The 27,356-nt window shown below is 56.1% G+C and overlaps 1 protein-coding gene across 9 annotated transcripts in view; it reads left to right on the forward strand.

Annotated features, from left to right (window-relative positions):
• ARHGEF10L (Rho guanine nucleotide exchange factor 10 like) overlaps nt 1-27,356 on the forward strand; it is a 49,295-nt gene that overhangs the window by 19,043 nt on the left and 2,896 nt on the right. For 3 of the 9 annotated variants that reach the window (XM_063417526.1, XM_063417521.1, XM_063417527.1), the window contains exons 9-25: nt 1,049-1,141; nt 3,319-3,425; nt 4,305-4,382; nt 4,518-4,697; nt 5,624-5,740; nt 7,973-8,065; nt 9,058-9,231; nt 11,330-11,475; nt 13,858-14,048; nt 15,356-15,471; nt 16,271-16,398; nt 17,169-17,269; nt 18,739-18,857; nt 19,502-19,588; nt 20,270-20,490; nt 21,147-21,301; nt 24,883-25,051. In XM_063417526.1, coding sequence (XP_063273596.1) covers nt 1,049-1,141; nt 3,319-3,425; nt 4,305-4,382; nt 4,518-4,697; nt 5,624-5,740; nt 7,973-8,065; nt 9,058-9,231; nt 11,330-11,475; nt 13,858-14,048; nt 15,356-15,471; nt 16,271-16,398; nt 17,169-17,269; nt 18,739-18,857; nt 19,502-19,588; nt 20,270-20,490; nt 21,147-21,301; nt 24,883-25,051 — 2,275 coding nt within the window. Of the gene's footprint in view, nt 1-1,048; nt 1,142-2,241; nt 2,533-3,318; nt 3,426-4,304; nt 4,383-4,517; nt 4,698-5,623; nt 5,741-7,972; nt 8,066-9,057; nt 9,232-11,329; nt 11,476-13,857; nt 14,049-15,355; nt 15,472-16,270; nt 16,399-17,168; nt 17,270-18,738; nt 18,858-19,501; nt 19,589-20,269; nt 20,491-21,146; nt 21,302-24,035; nt 24,179-24,882; nt 25,052-27,356 lie in introns of those variants that run through there. The other 6 variants (XM_063417524.1, XM_063417522.1, XM_063417529.1 and 3 more) reach the window with 6 other exon arrangements.

Raw genomic sequence — 27,356 nt, forward strand, 5'->3', positions numbered from 1 at the left:
AATCCTCAGCCCTGGGAATCCTTATCCCTGGGAATCCTCATCCCTGGGAATCCTGGGAATCCTCAGTCCCGGGAATCCCAGGAATCCTCATCCCTGGGAATCACTGCCCCGGGAATCAACCACCTGGGAATCACCACCCCAGGAATACTCATCCCTGGGAATCACCTCCTGGGAATCACTTCTCCGGGGATCAGTGCCCCAGGAATCTCTTCCTGGAAATCCTCGCCCCAGGAATCACCTTAGCCAGGAATCACCTCACCTGGGAATCCTGGGCCCTGAGAATCACCTCCCGGGAATCACCTTCCCAAGAATCACCTCCCCGGGAATCCTCATCCCCAGGAATCCTCGCCCTGGGAATCACCTTCCCCATGCATCACCTCCCGGGGAATCACCTCCTGGGAATCCCTTCCCCAGGAATCTTTTCCCCCTATTCCTGCCTCATTCCCGCGTTCGGAGCTCCCCGGGGCTCTGCCGGCCCCTCCTCGCTCCTCTGCTCCTCGGGGTGCAGCAGCAGCACCCGGGGGTGCCTTGGGGTTTCCCTGGGGGCTTTTTCCCTTCAGGATTTCTTTCCCTGAATTCCCAGTTCCCAGGAGGTTTCCTTGGATTTTCCTTTCAGGAATTCTTTCCCTGAATTCCCAAGAGGTTTTCTTTGGATTTTTCCCTCAGGATTTTTCCCCATAAATCCCTATTCCCAAGGAGTTTCCCTTGGATGTTTCCCTCAGATTTTTCCCTGATTTCCCAGTTCCCAGGGGTTTTCCTGACCCTTCCCTGTCCTGCAGGGAATGGGGAGCGGGGCAGCCAAACCCCGCAGCCCTTGGACGAGCCGGTTTTTAGGGGATTCTCATCCCGCCATTCCCATTTTCCCTGGATTTTCCCTGCCCTTGGAGCTCTCCCTTGGCTGTTCCCGCTCCTGTGCCAGCCCAGACTCGCTCCTGGCATTTTTGGGATAAAGCAGCGACTCCCCCCAGCAGCTCCGGCCTTTCCCGAGGGGTTTTCCCTGGGATGTTTCCCTGAATTCCCGATCCCGGGGCTCTTCCCTGTCCCGCAGGGGATGGGGAGCGCAGGAGGAGCGCGGCCGAGGCGGAGAAGCCGCCGCGCTCCCGCCGGAGCTCCCGGGTTTCCCTGGAGCAGCCGAGCGCAGGTAGGATCCAGGGGAGGCAGGACTGATCCCGCTGGATTCCAGCGCCTGGAACTTCCCTGGGATCGGCTGCGTGTGGGCCGCCATTCCTGCAGCATTCCCAAAGCTTCCTGTGGGATTGGCTCTGTGTGTCCCGGCATTCCTACAGCATTCCCAGAGCTTCCCTGGGATCAGCTCTGTGTGTGCTGGCATTCCAGAGCATTCCCAAAGCTTCCCTGGGATTGGCTGTGTGTCTCCCGGCATTCCCAAAGCTTCCCCTGGGATGGGCTGCGTGTGTCCCACCATTCCCCTGGGATTGGCTGTGTGCGTCCCGGCATTCCTGCAGCATTCCCAAAGCTTCCTATGGGACTGGCTGCATGTCCCGGTATTCCTGGCCCTTCCCATGGAATGGGCTGGGCTGTGTGTGTCCCACCATTCCCAGAGCATTCCAAGAGCTTCCCCTGGGACAGGCTGTGTGTGTCCCGCTGTTCCCATGGGATGGGACTGGCTGTGTGTGTCCTGCCATTCCCATGGGATGGGCTGCGTGTGTCCCACCGTTCCCAGCGCATTCCCACAGCTTCCCATGGGATCCGCTGCATGTGTCCTGGCATTCCAGAACATTCTAGAGCTTCCTATGGGACTGGCTGTGTGTGTCCTGGGTTCCAGAACTTCCCACGGGATGGGCTGTGTGTGTCCCGGCATCCCACGGCATTCCCAGAGCATTCCCTGGGACTGGCTCTGTGTGTCCCGCCATTCCCAGTTTCCCCTGGGTTCATTCCCGCTATTCCCGCAGTTCCCATGGGATCATTCCCGCAGTTCCCATGGGATCATTCCCACAGTTCCCATGGGATCACTCCCGCAGTTCCCATGGGATCATTCCCGCAGTTCCCATGGGATCACTCCCGCAGTTCCCATGGGATCATTCCCGCAGTTCCCATGGGATCATTCCCACAGTTCCCACGGGATCATTCCCGCAGTTCCCACGGGATCATTCCCACAGTTCCCATGGGATCATTCCCGCAGTTCCCATGGGATCATTCCCGCCGTTCCCATGGGATCACTCCCGCAGTTCCCATGGGATCATTCCCGCCGTTCCCATGGGATCCCGCGTGGCCAGCACAGCGTTGGGGCACAGCAATCCCTGGAGGGATCCCCGGGGAGGAGGAGCTGAAATTGGGGAAGGAAGGAGCTCTGGCAGCTCCGTGCCCTGCCCTTCCTCCCTGCCCCCTTCCCTTCCCTCCCTTCCCTTCTTCCCTTCCCGGGATTCCCGGGCCGGGATGGGGCCGGGGCCATGTGGAGGCGCCGCCCGCGCTCCCTTCCCGAGCTTTCCTTGCCTCATCCCAAACTTTCCCTGCCTCACCTCGAGCTGTCCTTGGCTCGCTCGCCCTCCTCCTCCTCCTCCTCGGCCGCCTCGGGTAAGGGCTGCCCGCTCCGGCGCTCCCGCTCTTCCTGGCCCCGGCTCCTTTTCCCAGCTCCTCTTCCTGGCTCCTTTTCCCGGCTCCTTTTCCCGGCTCCTCTTCCCGTTGCCTTTTCCCGTTTCCCGCTGGCTTGGAGCGAGGATGGGGCGCTGTTCCTACTGTTCCTGGGTGGATTTTTGGGATGGGGACCCTCCTGTCCCCTCCTGACTGTCCTGGTCCCCACACAGGCACTTCCCTCTTTTCCTGTGCTCCTGGTTCCTTTTCCCAGCTCCTTTTCCTGTTTCCCACTGGCTTGGAGAAGGACAGGGCGCTGCTCCTGCTGTTCCCACTGTTCCCGGGATTTTTGGGATGGGGACCCTCCTGTTCCCTCCTGTCCCCTCCCTGTCCCCTCCTGACTGTCCGGGTCCCCACACCGGCGCTTCCTGCTTTTCCTGTGCTCCCGGCTCCTTTTCCCGTTGCCTTTTCCTGGCTCCTTCTCCCATTTCCCGCTGGCTTGGAGTGAGGACGGGGCACTGTTCCTGCTGTTCCTGGGATTTTTGGGATGCGGACCCTCCTGTCCCCTCCCTGTCCCTTCCTGTCCCCTCCCTGCTCTCCTGGTGCTGCTCCTGCCCGGCTCATCCCGGTGACCCCTCTGGAGGGACACGGGATGCCCCGGGAACACCGGGAGCACCGGGAGGGGCTCACTGTGGGGTGTCAGTGTTCCCTGCCTCTGGAACAGCGGGAACACCAGGAACACCGGTATCACCGGGAGGGGCTCACTGCGTTCGGTGTTCCCGGTGCCAGGGGACTCGGAGGAGGAGGATTCCGGATTCCTGGAGGTCACCGTGTCCGACGTGAAGCACCCGCGGCCCGAGCTGGGCCCCGCGCCCGAGGGGCTGAGCCCGCAGCAGGTCCGGGAGCGGGAAGAGGAAAGGGATTGGGAATGGGATCAGGAAAGGGAATGGGATGGGCGTTGGATTGGAATCGGGGGCAGGATCGGGGTTGGGATCAGGATTGGGATTGAGATCGGGATTGGGGTTAGGGCTTTCCCAGGATTTGGGATCGGGGCTTTCCTGGGATCTGGGGTTGGGGCTTCCTGGGATCTGGGGGGGTCACGGCGTCCCTGGGCACCTGCCAGAGGGGCTGAGCCTGCAGCAGGTCTGGGATTTGGACTGGGGCTTTCCTGGGATGGGGACATTCCCGGGATCTGGGACTGGGGCTTTTCAGGGATCTGGGATCGGGGTTTTCCTGGGATCTGGGATCGGGGCTTTTTGGGGACCGGGGCTGTCATGGCCTCGCCTGAGCCCCGTGACTGAGCAACGGGAAATGCCGAGTCAGCAGAAACAGCGCTGCTGAGTCAGCGCTTCCGCCAGGCTGGGGTTGGTTCCTTTTTCCTGGGATTTGGGGTTGGGGATCACGGCTGTGACCCACGGCTGTGCCGGGGTTTCCCTGATCCCGGGATTTGGGATTTTGGATCAGGGCTGGCATTTCCCCCATCCTGGGATTTGGGATTTTCAGGATCAATGCTGTGCCTGCATTTCCCCTCTCCTGGGATTCAGGATTTGGGATCAGGGCTGTGCTTGCATTTCCCCCATCCTGGGATTTGGGATTTTCGGGATCAAGGCTGTGCCTGCATTTCCCTGGTGTTGGGATTCAGGATTTGGGATCAGGGCTGTGCCTGCATTTCCCCTCTCCTGAGATTTGGGATTTTGGGATCAGGGCTGTGCCTGCATTTTCCCCATCCCGGGATCCGGGATTTTGGGACCATGCCCCGTTCCCGTGTCCCGCAGGTGCTCCGGCGGCACATCCTGGGCTCCATCGTGCAGAGCGAGCGCAGCTACGTCGATTCCCTGCGGCGCATCCTGCAGGTGGGGCCGGGCAGGGGCTCCCCCGGTGCCGGATCCCGGGGATCCCCCGGTGCCGGATCCCGGGGCTCCCCCGGTGCCGGATCCCGGGGCTCCCCCAGTGCCGGATCCCGGGTGCCAGCACCGGAATTCCCGCAGGATTACCGGAACCCGCTGCTGGCGATGGAGCCGAAGGTGCTGAGCGCCCGCAAGTGCCGGGTGGTTTTTTTCCGGCTGCGCGAGATCCTGCAGTGCCACTCCATGTTCCAGATCGCCCTGGCCTCGCGCGTGGCCGAGTGGGACTCCAACGAGAAGATCGGAGACCTCTTCGTGGCCTCGGTACCGGGAGCCCGGTGAAAACTGGGAATGGTCCCCAAATCCCACCGGGAGCCCAGTGAAAACTGGGAATGGTCCCCAAATCCCACCGGGAGCCCAGTGAAAACTGGGAATGGTCCCCAAATCCCACCGGGAGCCCAGTGAAAACCAAGAATCAGCCCCGAGATCCCAGCGGGATCCTGGCAAAACCAGGAATCAGCCCTCAGATCTCCCCGGGATCCTGGCAAAAACGGGCATCGCCCCTAAATCCCCCTGGGATCCCAGTGAAAACCAGAAATTGCCTCAAAATCCCCCCGGGGTCCCGGCAAAAACTGGGAATCAGCCCTCAAACCTCCATGGGATTCTGGCAAAACTGAGAATTGTCCCTGAAATCCCAGCAAAAAATGAGAATCGCCCCTAAAGTCTTGCTGGGATTCCATTAAAATCCGGGAATTACCCCAGACCTCTTTTGGGATCCCATTAAAAACTCGGAATCCCCTCCAGAGCTCCCCTGGGATCCCATTAAAAACTGGGAATCGTCCCAAACCTCCCCTGGGATCCCATTAAAAACTGGGAATCATCCCAGGGCTCTTTTGGGATCCCATTAAAAACTGGGAATCACCACCAAACCTCCCCTGGGATCCCATTAAAAACCAGGAATTATCTCCACAGCTCTCCTGGGATCCCATTGAAAACAGAATCACCACCAAATCTGCCATAGGATCCCATTAAAAACCAGGAATCGCCCCCAAACCTCCCCTGGGATCCCATTAGAAATTGGGAATCACCCCTGACCTCCTTTGGGATCCCATTAAAAACCGGGAATCGCCCCAAACCTCCCCGGGATCCGCCGGGATGGGTGGGGGGTGGGGGATGGGAGCGCCCCCGCCCTGTCCCCGCCCTGTTTTCCAGGAATTCTGGTGCCATTCCCGCCCTCCCGCCTCTCCCAGTTCTCCAAGTCCATGGTGCTGGACGTGTACAGCGACTACGTCAACAACTTCACGGCGGCCATGGCGCTCATCAAGAGGGCGTGCCTGACCAAGCCGGCCTTCCTCGACTTCCTCAAGGTCAGCCAAAACACCCAGAGCCAAACGGCGCTAACCAAAACCACCCAGAGCCAAATGGGGTTAACCAAAACCACCCAGAGCCAAATGGGGTTAACCAAAACCACCCAGAGCCAAATGGGGTTAACCAAAACCACCCAGAGCCAAACGGCGCTAACCAAAACCACCCAGAGCCAAATGGGGTTAACCAAAACCACCCAGAGCCAACGGTGTTAACCAAAACCACCCAGAGCCAAACGGCGCTAACCAAAAACACCCAGAGCCAAACGGCGCTAACCAAAAACACCCAGAGCCAAACGGCGTTAACCAAAACCACCCAGAGCCAAATGGGGTTAACCAAAACCACCCAGAGCCAAATGGGGTTAACCAAAACCACCCAGAGCCAACGGTGTTAACCAAAACCACCCAGAGCCAAACGGCGCTAACCAAAAACACCCAGAGCCAAACGGCGCTAACCAAAACCACCCAGAGCCAAATGGGGTTAACCAAAACCACCCAGAGCCAAATGGGGTTAACCAAAACCACCCAGAGCCAACGGTGTTAACCAAAACCACCCAGAGCCAAACGGGGTTAACCAAAAACACCCAGAGCCAAATGGGGTTAACCAAAAACACCCAGAGCCAAACGGCGTTAACCAAAACCACCCAGAGCCAAACGGCGTTAACCAAAAACACCCAGAGCCAAACGGCGTTAACCAAAAACACCCGTTCTTGTGGTGTTAACCAAAAACACCTGTTCTGATGGTGTTAACCATGGGGTTAACCAAAAATACCCATTCTGATGGGGTTAACCAAAAACATCCGTTCTTATGGCATTTCCCAAAAATCCCCTTTTTTACGGCATTTTCCCAAAAATCCCATTTTTTACAGCATATCCCAAACCCCCCCATTCTTATGGCATTTCCACAAAATCCTGTTTTTTATGGCATTTCCCAAAAGTCCCTGTTCATATGGTATTTCCCAAAACTCGCTGTTCCTATGGCATTTCCCAAAAATCCCCATTCTTATGGCATTTCCCAAAAATCCCTTTATTGTGGCATTTCCCCAAAATCCCCTTTTTTCTGGCACATCCCCAAACCTCTCATTCTTACGGCTTTTCCCAAAAATCCCTTTTTTTAATGGCATTTCCCAAAACCCACCATTCTTATGGCATTTTTCAAAAATCCCTTTTTTGTGGCGTTTCCCAGAACACGCTGTTCTTACGGCATTTCCCCAAAATCCCCTTTTTTGTGGCATTTTCCAAAAATCCCTTTTTTAATGGCATTTCCCAAAACCCGCCGTTGGCTAATGGCGTATTCCCCAAATCCCTTTTTTATGGTATTTCCCAGAAAACCCCTATTCTTACAGCATTTCCCAGAACTGCCATTCTTATGGCTTTTCCAAAAGTCCCCCTTTTTATGGCATTTCCCAAAAATCCAGTTCTTACGGTATTTCCCCAAAAATCCCTTTTTTAATGGCATTCCCCAAATCCCCTCATTCTTATGGCATTTCCCTAAAATCCCTTTTTTATGGCATTTCCCTAAAATCCCTTTTTAATGGCATTTCCCTAAAATCTCTTTTTTTACGGCATTTCCCCAAAACCCACTTGTCCGTGGCATTCCCCAAATTCCCTTTTTTTGTGGCATTTCCCCAATCCCTTTGTCCGTGGCATTCCCAATCCCTCTGTCTGTGGCATTCCCAATCCCTTTGTCTGTGGCATTCCCAATCCCTTTGTCTGTGGCATTCCCAATCCCTTTGTCTGTGGCATTCCCAATCCCTTTGTCCGTGGCATTCCCAATCCCTCTGTCCGTGGCGTTCCCAATCCCTTTGTCTGTGGCATTCCCAATCCCTCTGTCCATGGCGTTCCCAATCCCTTTGTCCATGGCGTTCCCAATCCCTCTGTCCATGGCATTCCCAATCCCTTTGTCCGTGGCGTTCCCAATCCCTCTGTCCGTGGCGTTCCCCAAATTCCCTTTTTTTGTGGCATTTCCCCAATCCCTTTGTCTGTGGCATTCCCAATCCCTTTGTCCATGGCATTCCCAATCCCTCTGTCCATGGCGTTCCCAATCCCTTTGTCCATGGCGTTCCCAATCCCTTTGTCTGTGGCGTTCCCAATCCCTCTGTCCGTGGCGTTCCCAATCCCTCTGTCTGTGGCATTCCCAATCCCTCTGTCCATGGCGTTCCCAATCCCTTTGTCCGTGGCGTTCCCAATCCCTCTGTCCGTGGCGTTCCCGACCCTTCCCGGCGCTCCCGGCAGAGGCGGCAGATGGCCAGCGCCGACCGCGTGACGCTCTACGGGCTGATGGTGAAACCCATCCAGAGGTTCCCACAGTTCATCCTGCTCCTGCAGGTGAGGGGACACCGGGGACACCGGGGGGACACCGGGGGGACACCGGGGGGACACAGGCTGGGGACACCAGGAGGGTTCTGGAGAAGGATTGGAAAGCTTTCTGGAGAAGGTTTTGGGGAGGTTCTGGAGGTGGTTTCAGGAGGTTTTGGAGGTAATTTGGGGAGGTTCTGGAGAAGGTTTCAAGGAAGTTCTGGAGAAGGTTTTGGGAGGTTCTGGAGGTTCTGGAGAAGGTTTCAAGGAGGTTCTGGAGAAAGATTGGGGAGGTTCTGGAGGTGGGTTTTGGGAGGTTCTGGGGAAGGGTCAGGGAGGTTCTGGACAAGGATTGGGGAGGTTCTGGGGAAGGTTTTGAGATGTTTTAGGCAAGGTTGGAGAGGTTTTGAGGGAGGCAGGAGACACTCTGGAGAAGGTTTTTGAAGATTCTAGAGAAGGTCTGGGGAGGTTCCAGACAAGGTTTTGGGGAGGTTCTGGAGAAGGTTTTTAGGAGATTTCTGGAGAAGGTTTTGGGAGGTTCCGGAGAAAAATTTTGGGAGGTTCTAGAGAAGGTTTTGGGAGGTTCTGGAGAAGGTTTCAGGGAGATTCAGGAGGTGGTATCAGGATGTTCTGCAGGTGGTTTTGGGGAGGTTCTAGACAAGGATTGGGGATGTTCTGGAGAAGGTTTAGGGATGTTCTGGAGAAGGTTTAGGGATGTTCTGGAGAAGGTTTTTGGAGGTTTTGGGGAGGTTCTGGTGAAGGTTTCACTGAGGTTCTAGAGAAAGATTGGGGAGGTTCTGGAGAAGGTTCTGGAGAAGGTTTTGGGGAGGTTCTTGGAGGTTCTTGGAGGTTTTTGGAGGTGCTGGAGCTGCACATTTTGGGAGCTGGAGCACAGGGACACGATTCGGGCTGAGCACCCCGGTTGGATTTCTGCACCCGCCCGAGGCTCAGCCCCCGAGCCCCGGCGGCCCCGGGGCGTTCCCACCCTTGGGGCCGCGCCCAGCCCGGTGTGTCCCGTGCAGGACATGCTGAAGCACACGCCGCGCGGCCACGCCGACCGGCTGTCCCTGCAGCTGGCGCTCACCGAGCTGGAGACGCTGGCAGAGAAGCTCAACGAGCAGAAGCGCCTGGCAGACCAGCTGGCCGAGATGCAGCAGCTCAGCAAGAGCATCAGCGACCGCAGCGGCCTCAGCAAGGTGGGGGCTCCCCGTCCTCCCCATCCTCATCTTCATCCTCAGCTTCATCCTCCTCCTCATCCTCGTCATCCTCCTTGTCCTCATCTTTCTCCTCCTTCTCCTTCTCCTTCTCCTTCTCCTTCTCCTTCTCCTTCTCCTTCTCCTTCTCCTTCTCCTTCTCCTTCTCCTTCTCCTTCTCCTTCTCCTTCTCCTTCTCCTTCTCCTTCTCCTTCTCCTTCTCCTTCTCCTTCTCCTTCTCCTTCTCCTTCTCCTTCTCCTTCTCCTTCTCCTTCTCCTTCTCCTTCTCCTTCTCCTTCTCCTTCTCCTTCTCCTTCTCCTCATCCTCATCCTCCTCTTCCTCCTCCTCATCCTCCTCTTCCTCAGCAGGATTTTGGAGGTGCTGGGTGGGATTGGGTGGGATTTGTGGCTCCCTCTCCACATTGGGGTTTTTGGGAAGCAGGATCCCTGTTTGCTCCCAGAGGGTCTTGATCCAAACCCAGCCTTGAGGGTGGAATTTGGGAATTCCTCCCCAAGGATCTGCTGGATTTGGATTTGGAGCTCCCTCTCCGTGTCAGGGCATCTCCAGGTTCTGGAGAAGCTTTTTGGGAGGTGCTAAAGGAGATTTGGGAGCTTTTGGAGGTTTTGGGAAGTTGTGGAGGACTTTTGGGAGCTTTTGGAAAAGGTTTGGGAGGTTCTGGAGAAGCTTTTTGAGAGGTTCTGGAGAAGGTTTTGAAAAAGTTTGGAGGAAGTTTTTGGGAGGATCTGGAGAAGCTTTCGGGAGGTTTTTGAGAAAGTTGGGGAGGTTCTAAAGAAGATTTTGGAAGCTCAGGAGGAGGTTTGGGACCTTTTGGAGAAGCTTTATTTTTTGATGCTGCTGGGAATTGACGGTGATTTCGGGGTGGGATTGGCCATTCCGGGTGGGATTGGCCGTTCCAACTGGGATTGGCCATTCTGGGGCAGGATTGGTCACTCTGGGGTGGGATTGGCTGCTCTAGGATGGGATTGGTCACTCTGGGGTGGGATTGGCCAGTCTGGGGTGGAATTGGCCAGTCTGGGGTGGGATTGGCCATTCCTGGTGGGATTTGCCATTCCTGGGTGGGATTGGCCATTCTGGGTGGGATTTCCCATTCTGGGTTGGGATTACCTGTTCCGGGTGGGATTGCCCATTCCCATTGGTTTCTCCTCTCCGTCGGGATTGGCTGCAGGGTGGGATTGCCCATTCCCAATGGGTTTTCCCATTCCTGGTGGGATTTTCCTATTCCCAATGGGTTTTCCCATTCCCGGTGGGATTTTCCCTCTCCTGGGGGGTTTTCCCATTCCCGTCGGTTTCCCCTCTCAGACGGGTTTCCCATTCCCAATGGATTTTCCCATTCCCGGCAGGTTTTCCCATTCCTGTTGGGTTTTCCCATTCCCAATGGATTTTTCCTCTCCCGGCGGATTTTCCCATTCCCGTCGGTTTCCCCTCTTGGGTGGGTTTCCCCTTTCCTGTTGGGTTTCCCATTCCCAATGGGCTTCCCCTCTTGGGCGGATTTTCCCATTCCCATTGGGTTTTCCCATTCCCGTTGGTTTTCCTGTTCCCGATGCATTTCCCCTCTTGGGCGGGTTTCCCATTCCCGTCGGTTTCCCCTCTCCTGTTGGATTTCCCATTCCCGATGGATTTCCCATTCCCATTGGGTTTTCCCATTCCCGTTGGATTTCCCATTCCCGTTGGTTTTCCCATTCCCGTTGGATTTCCCATTCCTGTTGGTTTTCCCATTCCCGATGGATTTCCCATTCCCGTTGGATTTCCCATTCCCGTTGGATTTCCCATTCCCGATGGATTTCCCATTCCCGTTGGTTTTCCCATTCCCGATGGATTTCCCATTCCCGTTGGATTTCCCATTCCCGTCGGTTTCCCCTCTCCCGTTGGATTTCCCATTCCCGATGGATTTCCCATTCCCGATGGATTTCCCATTCCCGTTGGTTTTCCCATTCCCGATGGATTTCCCATTCCCGTTGGATTTCCCATTCCCGATGGATTTCCCATTCCTGTTGGTTTTCCCATTCCCGATGGATTTCCCATTCCCGTTGGATTTCCCATTCCCGATGGATTCCCCCCTGCCCTCCCGGCCGTGCGCAGGCGCTGGGCGCGGGCCCGCGGCAGCTGCTGCTGTGTGAGACGCTGACCGAGACCGTGTACGGCGACCGCGGGCAGCTGCTCAAGTCCAAGGAGAGGAAGGTGTTCCTGCTCAGCGACCGCCTGGTGTGCGCCAACGCCAACGGCAGGTACGGCCGGCACAGCCCCCTCCTCACCTTCCTCACCTTCCTCACCTTCCTCACCATCCTCACCGTCCTCATCCTCATCCTCCTCGTCCTCATCCTTGTTCTCATCCTCATCCTCATCCTCATCCTTGTCCTCGTCCTCATCCTTGTTCCCATCCTCATCCTCATCCTCATCCTCATCCTCATCCTCATCCTCATCCTCATCCTCATCCTCATCCTCATTGTCATCCTTGTCCTCATCTTTATTGTCATCATCCTCATCCTCGTCATCCTCGTCATCCTCGTCCTCGTCCTCGTCCTCGTCCTCGTCCTCGTCATCATTCTCATCCTCATCCTTGTCCTCATCTTTATTGTCATCATCCTCACCATCCTCATCCTCATCATCCTCGTCCTCATCCTCATCCTCATCCTCATCGTCATCCTTGTCCTCATCTTTACTGTCATCATCCTCATCATCCTCATCCTCATCCTCATCCTCATCCTCATCCTCGTCCTCGTCCTCGTCCTCATCCTTGTTCTCATCCTCATCCTCGTTCTCATTGTCATCCTTGTCCTCCTTGTCCTCATTTTATTGTTATCATTCTCATCATCCTCATCTTCCTCCCCATTCTGATCTTCCTCCTCCTCCTCCTCCTCCTCCTCCTCCTCCTTCTCATCCTTGTTTTTGGTGGGAATCCCATGGAGTTTGGGGTTTATGGTGGGAATCCCACCCAGTTTGAGGTTTTGCTGGGGCATCCCATCCACTTTGGGTTTTTGGGAGAATTCCCATCCAGTTTGGGGTTTTGGGGAGAATTCCCATGGAGTTTGGGGGTTTTGGGAGAATTCCCTTTGAGTTTGAGGGTTTTTTGGAGGGATCCCATCCTGTTTGGGGTTTTTTTGGGGGGTTCCCATCCTGTTTGGGGTTTTTATGGTGGATCCCATCCTGTTTGGGGTTTTTTTTGGGGGGTTCCCATCCCGTTTGGGGTTTTTATGGTGGATCCCATCCCGTTTGGGGTTTTTTTTGGGGGGATCCCATCCCGTTTGGGGTTTTTATGGGGGATCCCATCCCATTTGGGCTGTGGGGTCTCGGAGCCGCCGCGGGATCCGGGAACGGGGTGGAATTGGTGGGATTTGGTGCTGCCAGGTGGGAAAACTTCCCCAAAATCCCCAAAATCAATTCCCCAAATCCCCAAACTCCCCGCCCCCACTGAGCCGCTCCCTCTCCCCTGGGCAGGCCGGTGCCCGCAGGGCGGGTGCCGGGCGTGCTGTGCTGTGTCCTGTGCCCCACACTGGGGGTGCCTGCACGGCATGGGGAGCTCGGCTTGCGGGACACGTCTTTGTGGGGGGAAAATCCGGGAGTTCTTTTGGGAAAATTCGGGTTTTCTTGGGAAAATCCAAGTTTTTGGGAAAATCTGGGCATTTCTTGACCTGGAATTCTTGCCTTGGCAGAGGCCAGCGGGAAATCAGCAGCCCCACATTTAGGGGTTTCTGCATGGGGAGCTTGGCTTGCAGGACACTTGTTTTTGTGGGGGGAAAATCCAGGAATTTTTTGGGAAAATCTGGGATTTTTAGGGGAAAATCTGGGGTTTTTTGGGGAGAAAATCTGGTCATTTCTTGACCTGCAGTTCTTGCCTTGGCAGAGGCCAGCTGGAAATCAGCAGCCCCACGTTTGGGGGTTTCTGCATGGTGTGCTCGGCTTGCAGGACACTTTGTTTTGGGAAGGGAAATCTGTGGATTTTTGTGGAAAATCTGGGATTTATAGGGGAAAATCTGGGCTTTTTTTGGGAAAATCCAGGCATTTCTTGACCTGGAATTCTTGCCTTGGCAGATGCCAGCTGGAGATCATCATTTAGTGATTCCTGCATGGCATGGGGAGTTCGGCTTGTGGGACACTTGTTTTGCGGAGGGAAAATCTGGAAGTTTTTGGGGGAAAATTCAGGGTTTTTTGGGAAAACCTGGTGTTTTTTTGGGAAAACCCGGGATTTTTAGGGGAAAATCGGGATTTTTTTGGAAAACCCAGGCATTTCCTGACCTGGCATTCTTGCCTTGGCAGAGTCCAGCTGGAGATCAGCAGATGACATTTAGGGGTTCCTGCATGGCGTGGGGAGCTCAGCTTGCAGGACACTTTTTTATTAATTTTTTGGAAAAATCCAGGGGATTTTTTTGGAAAACCCGGGCATTTCCTGACCTGGCGTTCTTGCTTCAGCAGCGGCCATCATAATTTAGGGATTCCTGCATGGTGTGGAGAGCTCGGCTTGCAGGACACTTGTTTTGGATGGGGAAAATCCTTGGATTTTGGGGGAAAATCCAGGATTTTTAGGCAAAAATCCGGGATTTTTAGGGGAAAATCCGGGGATTTTTTTGGAAACCCCGGGCGTTTCCTGACCCGTGTCCTTGCCTCGGCAGGGGCCAGCTGGAGCTCGGCAGCCTGGTGCCGCTGGGCCCGCGCTACGCGCTCAAGTGGAGCACGGCGCTGCCGCAGGTGCAGGTGGTGGAGGTGGGACAGGAGAGCGGCACCGGTGACCGGGACGGTGCCACCAACGCCGGGGCCAGCGCCGGTGCCCGCCGGCACGCGCCCGCCGGGCAGGCCGCGCACAGTGAGCGCCCGGGCCGGGGACAGGGGGCTTGGGGGGGCTTGGGGGGGTTTGGGGGATTTGGGGGGAGAGGTTTGAGGGATTTGGGGGGGGTCTGGGGAGGGTTGGGGGGTTTAGGGGATTTGGGGGGGTTCTAGGGGATTTGGGGGGTTCTAGGGGATTTGGAGGGCTGTTTAGGGGATTTGGGGGGGTTTTGGGGTTTTAGGGGTTTTTGGGGGGTTTTAGGGGATTTGTGGGAAAGGTTTAGGGGATTTGGGGGGTTTTAGGGGTTTTTGGGGAGTTTTAGCGGATTTGGAGGGCTGTTTAGGGGATTTGGGGGGTTTTGGGGGTTTTTGGGGTTTTTGGGGGGTTCTAGGGGATTTGGGGGGTTCTAGGGGATTTGGAGGGGTGTTTAGGGGATTTGGGGGGTTTTAGGGGTTTTTGGGGAGTTTTAGGGGATTTGGAGGGGTTTAGGGGATTTGGGGGGGTTTAGGGGATTTGGAGGGGTGTTTAGGGGATTTGGGGGGGAGGTTTGAGGGATTTGGGGGGGTTCTAGGGGATTTGGGGGGTTCTAGGGGATTTGGAGGGGTGTTTAGGGGATTTGGGGGGTTTTAGGGATTTTTGGGGAGTTTTAGGGGATTTGGAGGGGTGTTTAGGGGATTTGGGGGGGTTTAGGGGATTTGGAGGGGTTCTAGGGGATTTGGGGGGGAGGTTTGGGGGATTTGGGGGATTTTAGGGGTTTTTGGGGGGTTTTAGGGGATTTGTGGGAAAGGTTTAGGGGATTTGGGGGCTTCTAGGGGATTTGGGGGGTTTTTAGGGGATTTGGGGGGTTTGGGGGGATTTGGGAGTTTTTAGGGGATTTCACCGCTCCTGGGGGTGGTGGAGTCATGGATGTGGTGCTCCAGACTCATTCCCAGCAGGAGAACCTCCCTGGGCTGAGATTTTGGGGATTTGGGGGCTTTTTGGGATATTTCATCACTCTTGGGGGTGGTGGAATCACAGATGCAGCGCTTGGGGCCTCATTCCTGGCAGAAGAACCTGGAGTTTTAGGGGATTCTAGGGGATTTTGGGGGATTTTAGGCAGCTTTCACTGCTCTGGAAGGTGGTGGAGTCATGGATGCGGGGCTCCAGCAGAATTCCCGATGGGAGAACCTCCCTGGGCTGGGATTTTGGGGGGATTTTGGGGATTTCAGCGCTCTGGCAGTCACCATTCCGTGGAGGTGTTTGAGGGGCAGCAGAGGCGGTGCCCGGGGCCGTCCCGGCTCCATCCTGGCGTCCTCTCCGTCCCGGCGGACCCCGCGCTCCTGAAATCCCGTTTTTCCCCCCCAAAGATAAGGTGTACCTGGGCCCCCCGCGGCTCTTTCAGGAGCTGCAGGACCTGCAGAAGGACCTGGCGGTGGTGGAGCAGATCACGCTGCTCGTCAGCACCTTGCACGGCACCTACCAGGTACCGCCGGGGCCGCCGGCTCTGGGGCTGTTTGGGACCCTTTGGGGCCGTTTGGGACCCTTTGGGGCCATTTGGGACCGTTTGGGTCTGTTTGGGACCCTTTGGGTCATTTGGGACCGTTTGGGGCTGTTTGGGATACTTTGGGGCCATTTGGGACATTTTTTGACCGTTTGGGTCTGTTTGGGACCCTTTGGGGCCATTTGGGACATTTTTTGACCGTTTGGGGCTGTTTGGGACCCTTTGGGTCATTTGGGACCATTTGGGGCTGTTTGGGACACTTTGGGAGCCTTTGGGGCTGTTTGGGGCCATTTGGGACCTGTTTGGGACCCTTTGGGGCTGTTTGGGACCCTTTGGGCCATTTGGGACCGTTTGGGGTCATTTGGGACCCTTTGGGACCTGTTTGGGGCCGTTTGGGACCGTCTGGGACCCTTTGGGACCATTTAGAGCCATTTGGGGCCATTTGGGGTCATTTGGGACCTGTTGGAACCGTTTGGGACCCGTTGGGGCTGTTTGGGACCTGTTTGGGACCCTTTGGGATCGTTTGGGACCCTTTGGCGCCGTTTGGGGCTGTTTGGGACCCGTTGGGACCCTTTGGGGCCGTTTGGGACCAGTTGGGACAGTTTGGGACCCGTTTGGGACCTTTTGGGACCTGTTGAGACCTGCTGGGACTCGTTGGGACCCTTTGGGGCCGTTTGGGGCTGTTTGGGACCCGTTTGGGACCCTTTGGGATCCTTTGGGACCCGTTGGGACCCTTTGGGACCGTTTGGGACCCGTTGGGACCGTTCCCGGTGCTCTGCAGAACCTGAACATGACGGTGGCGCAGGATTGGTGCCTGGCCCTGCAGAGGATGATGAAGGTCAAGGAGGAAGAAATCCACTCGGCAAACAAGTGCCGGCTGCGGCTGCTGCTGCCCGGGAAACCCGACAAGTGAGGAGGAGGAGGAGGGGAGGAAGAGGAGGGGGAGGAGGGGGAAGGACCATGAAGATCAGGATGAAGATGATGAAGATGATGAGGAGGATGGGGAGAATGAGGATGAAGAGGAGGGTGAGGAGGATGATGATGATGATGATGAGGATGATGAGGAGGGTGAGGAGGGAGAGAATGAGGAAGAGGAGGATGAGAAGAAGGAAGAGGGTGAGGAAGAGGAGAAGGAGGATGAGGAGGATGAAGAGGATGAAGGTGATGAGGAGGATGAGGAAGAGGAAAGGGAGGATGAGGAAGGTGAGGAGGAAGAGGATGAGTAGGATGAGGAGGAGCAAAAGGAGGAAGAGAATGAGCAGGGTGAAGACGAGGAGGAGGATGAGGAGGAGGACGAGGATGAGGAAGAGGAAGATGAGGATGAGGAGGAGCACAAGGAGGAGGAGAAGGGTGAGGAAGAGAAGAAGGAGGATGAGGAGGATGAAAAGCAGGATGAAGATGGTGAGGATGAGGAGAGGGAGGATAAGGATGACAATGAGGATGAGGAAAATGAGGATGAGGAGGAAGATGAAGAGCAAAAGGAGGAGGAAGGTGAGGAAGAGAAGGAAGACAGGGAAGATGAAGAGCAGGATGGAGATGATGAGCAGGATGATGACAACAGTGATGATGAGGAGGAGAGTGAGGATGACGATGATGAGGAGGGGGAGTAGGGTGAGGATGAGGAGGATGGCGGGGATGACGATGATGAAGGTGAGGCTGAAGGCCGCGGTGTCGCGCAGGTCGGGGCGCCCCATCAGTGTCATGGTGGTGTTCATCACCCCCAGCCCCCTGAGCAAGATCTGCTGGGTGAACCGGCTGCACCTGGCCAAGATCGGCCTGCGTGAGTCCCGCCGGGAGAACCGGGATGGGAACGGGATGGGAACCGGGAGAACCGGGATGGGGAGAACCGGGATAGGGAACAGGACAGGGAACCGGGAGAACCAGGACAGGGAACTGGGATGGGAACCGGGAGAACCGGGATGGGGAACGGGACAGGGAACCGGGAGAACCGGGATAGGGAACGGGATGGGAACCGGGAGAACTGGGATGGGAACAGGGACTGGAACCGGGATGGGAATCGGGACGGGAACTGGGATGGGAACTGGGATGGGGGAACCGGGATGGGAACTGGGATGGGAACAGGGACTGGAACCGGGATGGGAATCGGGACGGGAACTGGGATGGGAACTGGGATGGGGGAACCGGGATGGGAACTGGGATGGGAATCGGGACTGGAACTGGGATAGGGGAACTGGGAGAACCGGGATGGGAACCGGAACAGGGAACCGGGATGGGAACCGGGACGGGGAACGGGATGGGAACCGGGATGGGGGAACTCAGACGGGAACTGGGACAGGGAACTGGGACAGGGAGAACCAGGATGGGGAACCGGGACAGAGAACCGGGACAGGGAACCGGGGCGAGGAGAGCAGGGAGAGCGGGGAGCCGGCAGGCAGAGGGGGCTGGGGGGCTCTGGAGAGGGCTCGGGAGGCTTTGGGGAACATTTGGGAGCGTGTGGAGAAGGTTTGGGAATTCTCGGAGAAGCCTGGGGAGATTTGGAGGTTTGGGAGGTTCTGGAGGAGGTTGGGGAAGTTTAGGGATGTTGGGGAGGTTCTGGAAGTTTGGGAAGTCCTGGGGAATGTTTGGAAGGAAAAGGTTTAGGAATTTTGGGGAAGGTTTGGGATGTTCTGGGTTTGGAGAAGTTTTGGGAGTCTTTGGACAATGTTGAGAAGGTTTGGGGACTTTTCAAGAAGGTTGGGAAGGTTCTGGAGAAGGTTCTGGAGGAGCCTTTGGAAAACATTTGGGAGAAGGTCTGGGAGGCTTTGGAGAAGGTCTGGGAGGTTCTGGAGATTTGGGAGAAGGTTTTTGGAAGTTTTTGGAGAGCGTTTGGGAGAAGGTTTGGGGGTTTTTTCTTGTTTGTTTTTGGTTTTGTTTTTGTTTTTTTTTTTTAATCTGGGATAATCCTGGTTATGTTTCCCTGTTTTTTAAAAATCTGGGATAATCTTGTTTGCTTTTGCCAATTTTTTAAAAATCTGGGATAACCCCATTCCCTTTTTCCCTATTTTTTTAAAATCTGGGATAATCCCATACCCCTGAGCCAGAACTCCAACCCCATCCCAGCCTGATGTCAGGGAATGCATTAAGATGGAATTTTTTCCTGTAAATTCATTTTTTTCGGGATTTTTCCCCCCCTCCATGCAGCAATTGCTCAGAGAAGGGGATGAGGCGCATCCCGAATCCATGGGGAGCGCTGGATCAGGGCGGGGAGGGATCCCAAGGGAGTTGATCCCTGATCCCAGTTTTCCGCAGGGGACGAGAACCAGCCGGGCTGGCTCTGCCCCGACGAGGACGGGAGGAGCCGGGCGCCCTTCTGGTGCCCCATCCTGTCCTGCCACATCCCCGCCTTCTCCAAAGCCCTGGACCTGCAGGTGAGAGCCGGGAAAACCCGGATCTGGTGGGAAAGGCACAAATCCCATCCTGGAGGGGCTGGAAAATCCATGGATCCGGGTGGGATGGGCACAAATCCCAGCCTGGAGGGGCCGGAAAAATCCCTGGATCCAGGTGGGAAAGGCACAAATCCCATCCTGAAGGGGCCGGAAAATCCCTGGATCCGAGTGGGAAAGACACAAATCCCAGCCTGGAGGGGTGGAAAAGGCAGGAATTGGTTCATTCCAGCCTGGAAAATCGGGAATTGCAGCCAGGCTGTGTCTGAACCCCACATTCCGGGATTCCCGTGATCCCTGCCTGTTCGGGGTGATTTCCATCCCCTTCCCCTCTCATCCATCATTTTGGGGAACAAACCCACAAATCCCACTCGAGAGAGGCTGGGAAGGTTCATGAGGGCAGGAATTGGGGGGATCCAAGGGGGAAAACCGGGAATAGTGGCTGGATCCCGAATTTTGGGGTCTGCACCACTGCCCTGCCTGTGTGGGGTGATTTGGGTTTCCCGTCTCGTCCGTGGGTTTGGGGTGCAGATCCCACGGTGGAGGGGATGGAGGGGAGGATTTGGTGCACTCCGAGCGGGAATTTCGGGAATCATGCCTGATCCCGGGGTTTTGTTCCCCGTCCCCAGCTCGGAGCCGCCGTGCACAGCCCGGTGCAGTCGTCGCTGCTGGGATCGGCGGCCGTCAGCACCGCCCTGCCCCAGGGCTTCCTGTGGGTGAGCACGGCCCGAGGGGGGGATTGGGGATTGGGATTGGGATTGGGATTGGGATTGGGATTGGGATTGGGATCTGGGATCTGGGGTTTTGGGTCTGGGGTTTGGGGTTTGGGGTTTGGGGTTTGGGGTTTGGGGTTTGGGGTTTGGGGTTTGGGATTTGGGATTTGGGGTTTGGAGTTTAGGGTTTGGGGTTTGGGATTTGGAGTTTGGGATTTGGGATCTAGGGTTTGGGATTTGGGGTGTGGGGTTTCGGGTTTTGGGTTTGGGATTTGGGATTTGGGGTTTGGGATTTGGGATTTGGGATTTGGGGTGGCTCTGGCCGGAATCCTCTTCCCAGGGATGTTCCTTCCCACTTTTCCTGCAGGTGGGAGGGGTCAGGAAGGGTGGGGAGGCAGATGGAGATCTCTGAGTGAGCACAGCCCCGAACAGATCCCAGGATTTGGGATCTGGGGTTTGGGATTTGAGATCTGGGGTTTGGGATTTGAGATCTGGGATCTAGGATTTGGGATTTGGGATCTGGGATTTGGGATCTGGGATCGAGGATTTGGGATCTGAGATCTGGGGTTTGGGATCTGGAATCTGGGATTTGGGATCTGGGGTTTGGGATCTGGAATCTGGGATTTGGGATGGCTCTGCTGGAATCCCGGGGTGCTCATTCCCACTTTTCCTGTTTTCCCGCAGGTGGGCGGGGGGCAGGAGGGCGCGGGGGGGCAGGTGGAGATCTTCTCCCTGAACCGCTCCGTGCCCCGAACCGTCAAATCCTTCCCGGTGCCGGCCCCGGTGCTGTGCATGGAATTCATCCCGGAGCCGCAGCCCGAGGATCCCGGGGAGCAGGGAACGGCCCCGGACACAGCCCCCCACGCCCCCCACCCCGCAGTGTGCCTGGGGCTGCAGGACGGGAGGTGAGATCCCAAATCCCAGCCCCGATCCCAAATCCCAGCCCCGATCCCAAATCCCAGCCCCGATCCCAAATCCCAGATCCAGTCCTGAATCCCAGCTCTGACCCTGGATCCCTGCTCTGATCCTGAATCCCAGCCCCCATCATTGATCTCAGTTCTGATCCCAATCCCATCTCCCATCCCAAATCCCATCTCCCATCCCAAATCCCATCTCCAATCCCAATCCCAATCTCATCTCCAATCCCAAATACCAGCCCTGATCCCCAATCCCATCCCCAATCCCAGCCCTGATCTCTAATTCCAGCCCTGATCCCATCCCCAATCCTCAATCCCTTTCTCAATCCCATCCGATCCCCAATCCCCAATCCCAATCCCATCCCCGATCCCAATCCCCAATCCCAATCCCCAATCCCAATCCCAATCCCAGTCCCCGATCCCGTCCCCTCACCCGGCGCTGTTGCAGCCTGCTGCTGTACGGCGCGGTGGACGCGGGGACGCCGGTGCTGCAGCGCTGCCACATCCCCGATCCCATCCCCGATCCCAATCCCAATCCCAATCCCAATCCTATCCCCAATCCCATCCCCGATCCCAATCCCCAATCCCAATCCTGATCCCGATCCCCAATCCCGATCCCGTCCCCTCACGCGGCGCTGTTGCAGCCTGCTGCTGTACGGCGCGGTGGACGCGGGGACGCCGGTGCTGCAGCGCTGCCGCGTGCCGGGCGCGCCGCCCGTGCTGTGCCTGCGCCACAGCGGGGCCCTGCTGCTGGCCGGGCTGCACGACGGCAGCGTGGCGGCGTTCCGCAGGAACCGCGGTGAGACGCCGGAGCGGGACACCGGAATGGGGGAGTGGGGTGGAGCCCCCTGGGATATCCCACCGGGAATGGGACTGGGACTGGGGTGGAGCCCTGTTCGGGATATCCCATCGGGACTGGGACTGGGGGTGGGACTGGGATTTGGATGGGATTGGGATTGGGATTGGGATTGGGATTGGGATTGGGATTGGGATTGGGATTGGGATTGGGATTTGGGTTGGGATTGGGACAATGACCTAAACTGGGATTGGGATTGGGATTGGGACTGAGATTGGGTTGGGGATGGGAATGAGACTGGGACTGGGATGGGGAATGGGATTGGGACTGGGAATAGGAATGGGGGGTGGTACTGGTACTGGGACTGGGACTGGGACTGGGACTGGGACTGGGATTGGGATTGGGACTGGGACTGGGACTGGGATTGGGATTGGGATTGGGATTGGGATTGGGAATGGGAATGGGAATGGGATTGGGATTGGGATTGGGATTGGGATTGGGATGGATCCCTGTTCGGGATATCCCACTCGAAGGAATCCATATCTAGGATCCATATTTAGGATATCCCGTTGGGATTGGGATACATTTCCACTTCCGATATTCCATCGGGATGAATCCCAGTTTGGGATATCCCATGAGGATAAATCCCATTTAGGATGTCCCATTAGGATAAACAAGTATTTAGGATCCATATTTAGGATATCCCATTGGAATTGGGATAAATCCCCATTCGGGATATCCCATTTAGGATAAATCCCTGTTCAGGATACCCCCTTGGGATAAATCCCCATTTTCCCATTCCTTTCCCAATATTTTCTTTCCCCTTCCCTTGGCGGCCCCAGAGCAGGAAAATCCAATTTTCCCGTGGTGGATCCAAACAAACCCATTTTGGGGGAAAACCGTGGGAAAATGCTCCTGGGGAGGGGAAGCTGCAGGATCAGTGTGGGATGCGCAAGGAATGGGAATTGCCTTCCCAAAATTCCTGCCTTTGGGGCTGGAAATGGCGCTGATCCCCTCCAACCCCCCCAGGGTGAAAATTCCCTTTATTCCCTGGATTTTGGGGTCGTTTTCCCGGGATTCGGCTCAGGTCCCATCCTGCCATCCCTCTTCTCCGGGAATCCCTGGGTTGGGAAATTCACGGTTTTCATCACTAGGGGGGTGGAGAGAGCTGGGAATGCTGCGGAATTCCGGTGCTTTCCAGACAGAATTCCGGGTTTTCTCCAGGAGAAGCTGCAGGAAGCAGCGCCTGGCTCAATCCCGAGCCCCTGAATCCCCCTAAATTCAGATTTTTGGGATTGTGCCCCTCCCCTTTCCCAAGTGATGGCAACGCTGGGAGCCAATTAAAGGGATTTAATTAATTCTAATTGATTAAACAACGGCCACAGGGGGGAGTTCTTAACCTCATCCCAATTTTTTGGGAGGAAAAAGCTTCCCTGGACTCGCTCCTTTTCCCTGGGAATCGGGATTTGCTGGGAGTAGGGCTTGGAGCATCCACAGGCTCCTTCGTCCCTGGGATTGGAGGGTTTGGATAGAAAACTTGGATTGGGAATAAAAAGAAGGGAAAGTGCCGATGGATTGGAGCCTCTGGCGTTGGATTCATCCCTATCCAGCTGCTCCCAGATCCTCGGGATCGGGCCTGGAGTGGCCCCTCCGGAGAGAATCTGATTAAAAAAAAGGGAATTTGGGCTTTTCCAGGGAGCCCTCAGGGTGGGGGTGGCCGCTCCTTCCCTGCTCCAGTGCCATTTGCAGTGAGAAAAGGGAATTTTGGGAATGCTGGGAAGTGGGAATGACCCTGGTGACCCCTGGGGGCTCAGCTGCACCTGGAGCTTCCCGGCTGTGCTGAGTTCTGTTTTCCTGTTATCCCATTCCCTGTGTGCTGAGCATTCCATGTTTTCCCTGTTATCCCATTCCATTATCCCATTGTGTTATTCCACTATCCCATTCTGTTATCCCATTCCCTGTTATCTGTTGCCATTATCCCATTCCATGTTTTCCCATTCCATGTTTCCCCATTCCTTGTTTTCCTGTTCCCTGTTACCCCATTCCCTGATCCCATTCCCGGTTGTCCCGTTCCCAGAGGGTTTATGGGATGCAGGCTCAGTGGGATGCTGCAGTAGGATGGGGGCTGGTGCTCATTCCCTGATCCCATTCTCTGACCCCATTCCCGGTTATCCCGTTCCCATTCCCGGGTATCCCGTTATCCCAGAGGGTCTGTGGGACGTGGACCTGGTGCGGATGCTGCGCGTGGGGCTGGTGCCCATTCCCTGATCCCATTCCCATTCCCTGATCCCATTCCTGGTTATCCCATTCCCATTCCCTGATCCCATTCCCGTTATCCCGTTATTCCAGAGGGTTTGTGGGATGCTGATCCGGTACGGATGGTGCCCGTGGGGCCGGGCCCTGTGCCCATTCCTGGTTATCCCATTCCCGTTATCCCGTTATTCCAGAGGGTCTGTGGGAGGCGGATCCGGTGCGGATGGTGCCCGTGGGGCCGGGCCCCGTGCCCATTCCCATTCCCGTTATCCCGTTATTCCAGAGGGTCTGTGGGAGGCGGATCCGGTGCGGATGGTGCCCGTGGGGCCGGGCCCCGTGCCCATTCCTGGTTATCCCATTCCCATTATCCCATTCCCGTTATCCCGTTATTCCAGAGGGTCTGTGGGAGGCGGATCCGGTGCGGATGGTGCCCGTGGGGCCGGGCCCCGTGCCCATTCCCATTCCCGTTATCCCGTTATTCCAGAGGGTCTGTGGGAGGCGGATCCGGTGCGGATGGTGCCCGTGGGGCCGGGCCCCGTGCGGGCACTGCTGGTGCTGGAGGAGTCGCTCTGGGCCAGCTCCCAGAACCTCGTCAGCGTCCTGGGAATGCCGGAGCTGGAGAGCCAGGCAGGGAGCGGGAATAACGGGAATAACAACGGGATCGGGGATGGGAGTGGGAGTGGGAGTGGGTATGGAGAATGGCATTGGGAATGGGAATGGGAATGGGAATGGGGAATGGGAATGGGAATGGGAATGGGCATGGGAATGGGAATGGAGAGGGAAATGGGAATGGGAATGGGAATGGGAATGGGAATGGGAATGGGAATGGGAATGGGAATGGAGAGGGAAATGGGAATGGGAATGGGAATGGGAATGGGAATGGGAATGGGAATGGGAATGGGAATGGGAATGGGAAATGGGAATGGGAATGGGAATGGGAATGGGGATGGGAATGGGAATGGGAATGGGAATGGGAATGGGAATGGGAATGGGAATGGGAATGGGAAAAAGCTCTGGAACGGGCTTGGGGCGGGGCTGGATTCCAGCAGGGAGGGCTGGGAACTGAATTCCTGGTGGAGCTCTGGGCTCTGAGGGCAGGAATTCTGGGAATGTTGGGAATTGCAGGAATTCTGATAACCCCGGGAATGCCATAAGGGAATCCCTTAGCACCGCTTGAGGCATGCCCAGGCCCCGCAGTTCTCACCCAGGGCTCCCCCACGTGCCCGTTCTTGGGAATTGTGGGAATGGGGGGAATGTTGGGAATTGTGGGAATGTTGGGAATGTTGGGAATGCCGGGATCCCGGGAACCCCAGTGAGCCCGGGTCCCTCAGCACCGCTTCGAGGCGCACCCCGAGGCGGCGGTGACGCGCATGGTGCGCGCGGGCAGCGGGGTGTGGATGGCCTTCGCCCAGGGCGCCTCCATCCGCCTCTTCCACACCGAGACCCGCGAGCACCTCCAGGAGATCAACGTGGCCACCAGGACCACGCTGCTGCTGCCCGGTGAGCAATTAACTGTTAATTAGGGTCAGCAATTAATGATCCTGGGGGGCTGAGGGGACTGGACCACCCTGCTGCTGCCCTGTCATGGGTTGACATTAGACAAAATGCCAATGCACCCATGAGGGTATATTTTACCTAATGAACTCCTGTGAGATGTGGTCAAGAACAGAGCAGAGCAGGCCTAATACTTGAAACAGACAGACAATTTATTATATTACATAACAATGGACGATAGAAAAGGAAAGAAAAACCCAACCACCCAAAAGCAGAAGAGAAAACCTCCCAAAACACTGCTTCTCCTCCCCCCAATTTCCATTCCATACATGCTCACTCAGTTGACTCCAGCACATTACCTTCATCTACTTGCTTAATCCCTCAACAACCCTGGGTTCCTAATCCAAATCATCATCCTTTAAAATTCAGACAATCCACATTCCATCCAGGATGAGAGGAGTCTCTCTCGCACCACAGACCACCCCCCCCCACAGGAAACACAGGTCCACCATCCCGTGTTCCCACGTCACCCATGGCACTGCCTCGAGGGGTCTGCCAGGGTGACACCCTCCTTTCCATGTCCAGCACTCTCACTGCCGTCCATGGACCTGCACTGCAACAGGGCTCTTTTTAAGGATGTTTTGGCCAAGTACCAAAAACCAGCCATCCTCTCATTTTGGGACTCAGGTCCCCCCCATTTACCCCTGGGGCCGGGGGCTCCACGAAGCAGGCCAGAACGTCTCTGGGTTTGAGCCAAAAACATCCACCCAAACACAGTCTTATTTATAGTCAGGAGGGTCCAGGGTCCGTCTATGGCTATCATTATGCAAGAAAAGTCCAGCCTCATAAGCCACTCCTCTTCATTCCGGCAATCGAAGGGGCTTCTTTTCATCTCACATTACCCTCTCGGTCCCAGGCTGTCCTCTCTCTTCTAAAACCACCAACTATGAGAATACAGCATCCAGGGATAACTCTCTTCTGCCTTAGAAAGAGTTAAAAGCTTTATCTCCCACCACCAAGGTCAGGCACAGGCGATCGCAGGCACTGCAGTTCTCACAAGCAGCTCCAGCTCGGCACCTTCTCTCTGTGGGGGGAGGAGAGAGACGGGACCGGGGGGGGGGAAGGGGGGGGGGAACGGGATGGGACGGGGAGGGGGACGGAAGGCACCTCCAAAGTTCTCCCTCCACCCCTCCATTCTAGATGGAAGCTGGACCAGCTCCACTCCAGCTCCCTCTGTTCCCCACCCCGAGGCCCACCTTGCTCAGCCAGGCCCACCTTGCTCCCCTCCCCCACCCGGCCTAGCCTGGCCTGGGCAGGGGAGAGGAGAAGACGCTCCCTCTCCGAAAGCAGAGCAGGAAAGAGAGAGTCCTGCTGGGAAATCCGGCTTTTAACCCCTCGTGTCCTCAGAGGCGTGTCCAACCTCTTAGTGGCCAACAAAGGTGCCAATACTCAGATCTAAAAACTGATTGGTTTGACCACTACTTCCAAAAAAACTCACTTCCCTTCAAACCACGACATGCCCCATGAGCAATTACCCATTAATTAGGGTCACTAATTAATGATCTATGGGGCTGAGGAGACTGGACCACCCTGCTGCTGCCCGGTGAGCAATTAATCCTAATTAGGGTCACTAATTAATGATCCAGGGGAATCAGGCAATGGGACCACCCTGCTGCTACCCCATGAGCAATTAACCATTAATTAGGGTCAGTAATTAATGATCCATGGGGCTGAGGAGACTGGACCAACCTGCTGCTGCCTGGTGAGGAATTAATCCTAATTAGGGTCACTAATTAATGATCCGGGAGAGTCAGGGGATGGGACCGCCCTGCTGCTGCCTGGTGAGCAATTAACTGTAATTAGGGTCAGTAATTAATGATCCATGGGGCTGAGGGGACTGGATCACCCTGCTGCTGCCTGATGACATCCTAATTAATAACTAATGAGGGGGATTAATTAGTGGATCCAGGGGGAATTAGGGAATGGGGCATCCCAGGGGATCCCACCTGGATCTGTGGCTTTCCCAAGGATTGGGGCAGAGATGGAGCTGGGCAGGAATTGGGTCCCATGATCCCATCCCTGGATCCCGACTGTGCTCTGATCCCATCCCTGGATCCCAACTGTGCTCTGATCCCATCCCTGGATCCCAACTGTGCTCTGATCCCATCCCTGGATCCTGATTTGTGCTCTGATCCCATCCCTGGATCCCAAATCTGTGCTCTGATCCCATCCCTGGATCCTGACTGTGCTCTGATCCCATCCCTGGATCCCGACTTTGTGCTCTGATCCCATCCCTGGATCCCAACTGTGC

This window comes from Prinia subflava, chromosome 21 (assembly GCF_021018805.1).
Source record: "Prinia subflava isolate CZ2003 ecotype Zambia chromosome 21, Cam_Psub_1.2, whole genome shotgun sequence".
Taxonomy (NCBI): Eukaryota; Metazoa; Chordata; class Aves; order Passeriformes; family Cisticolidae; genus Prinia; species Prinia subflava.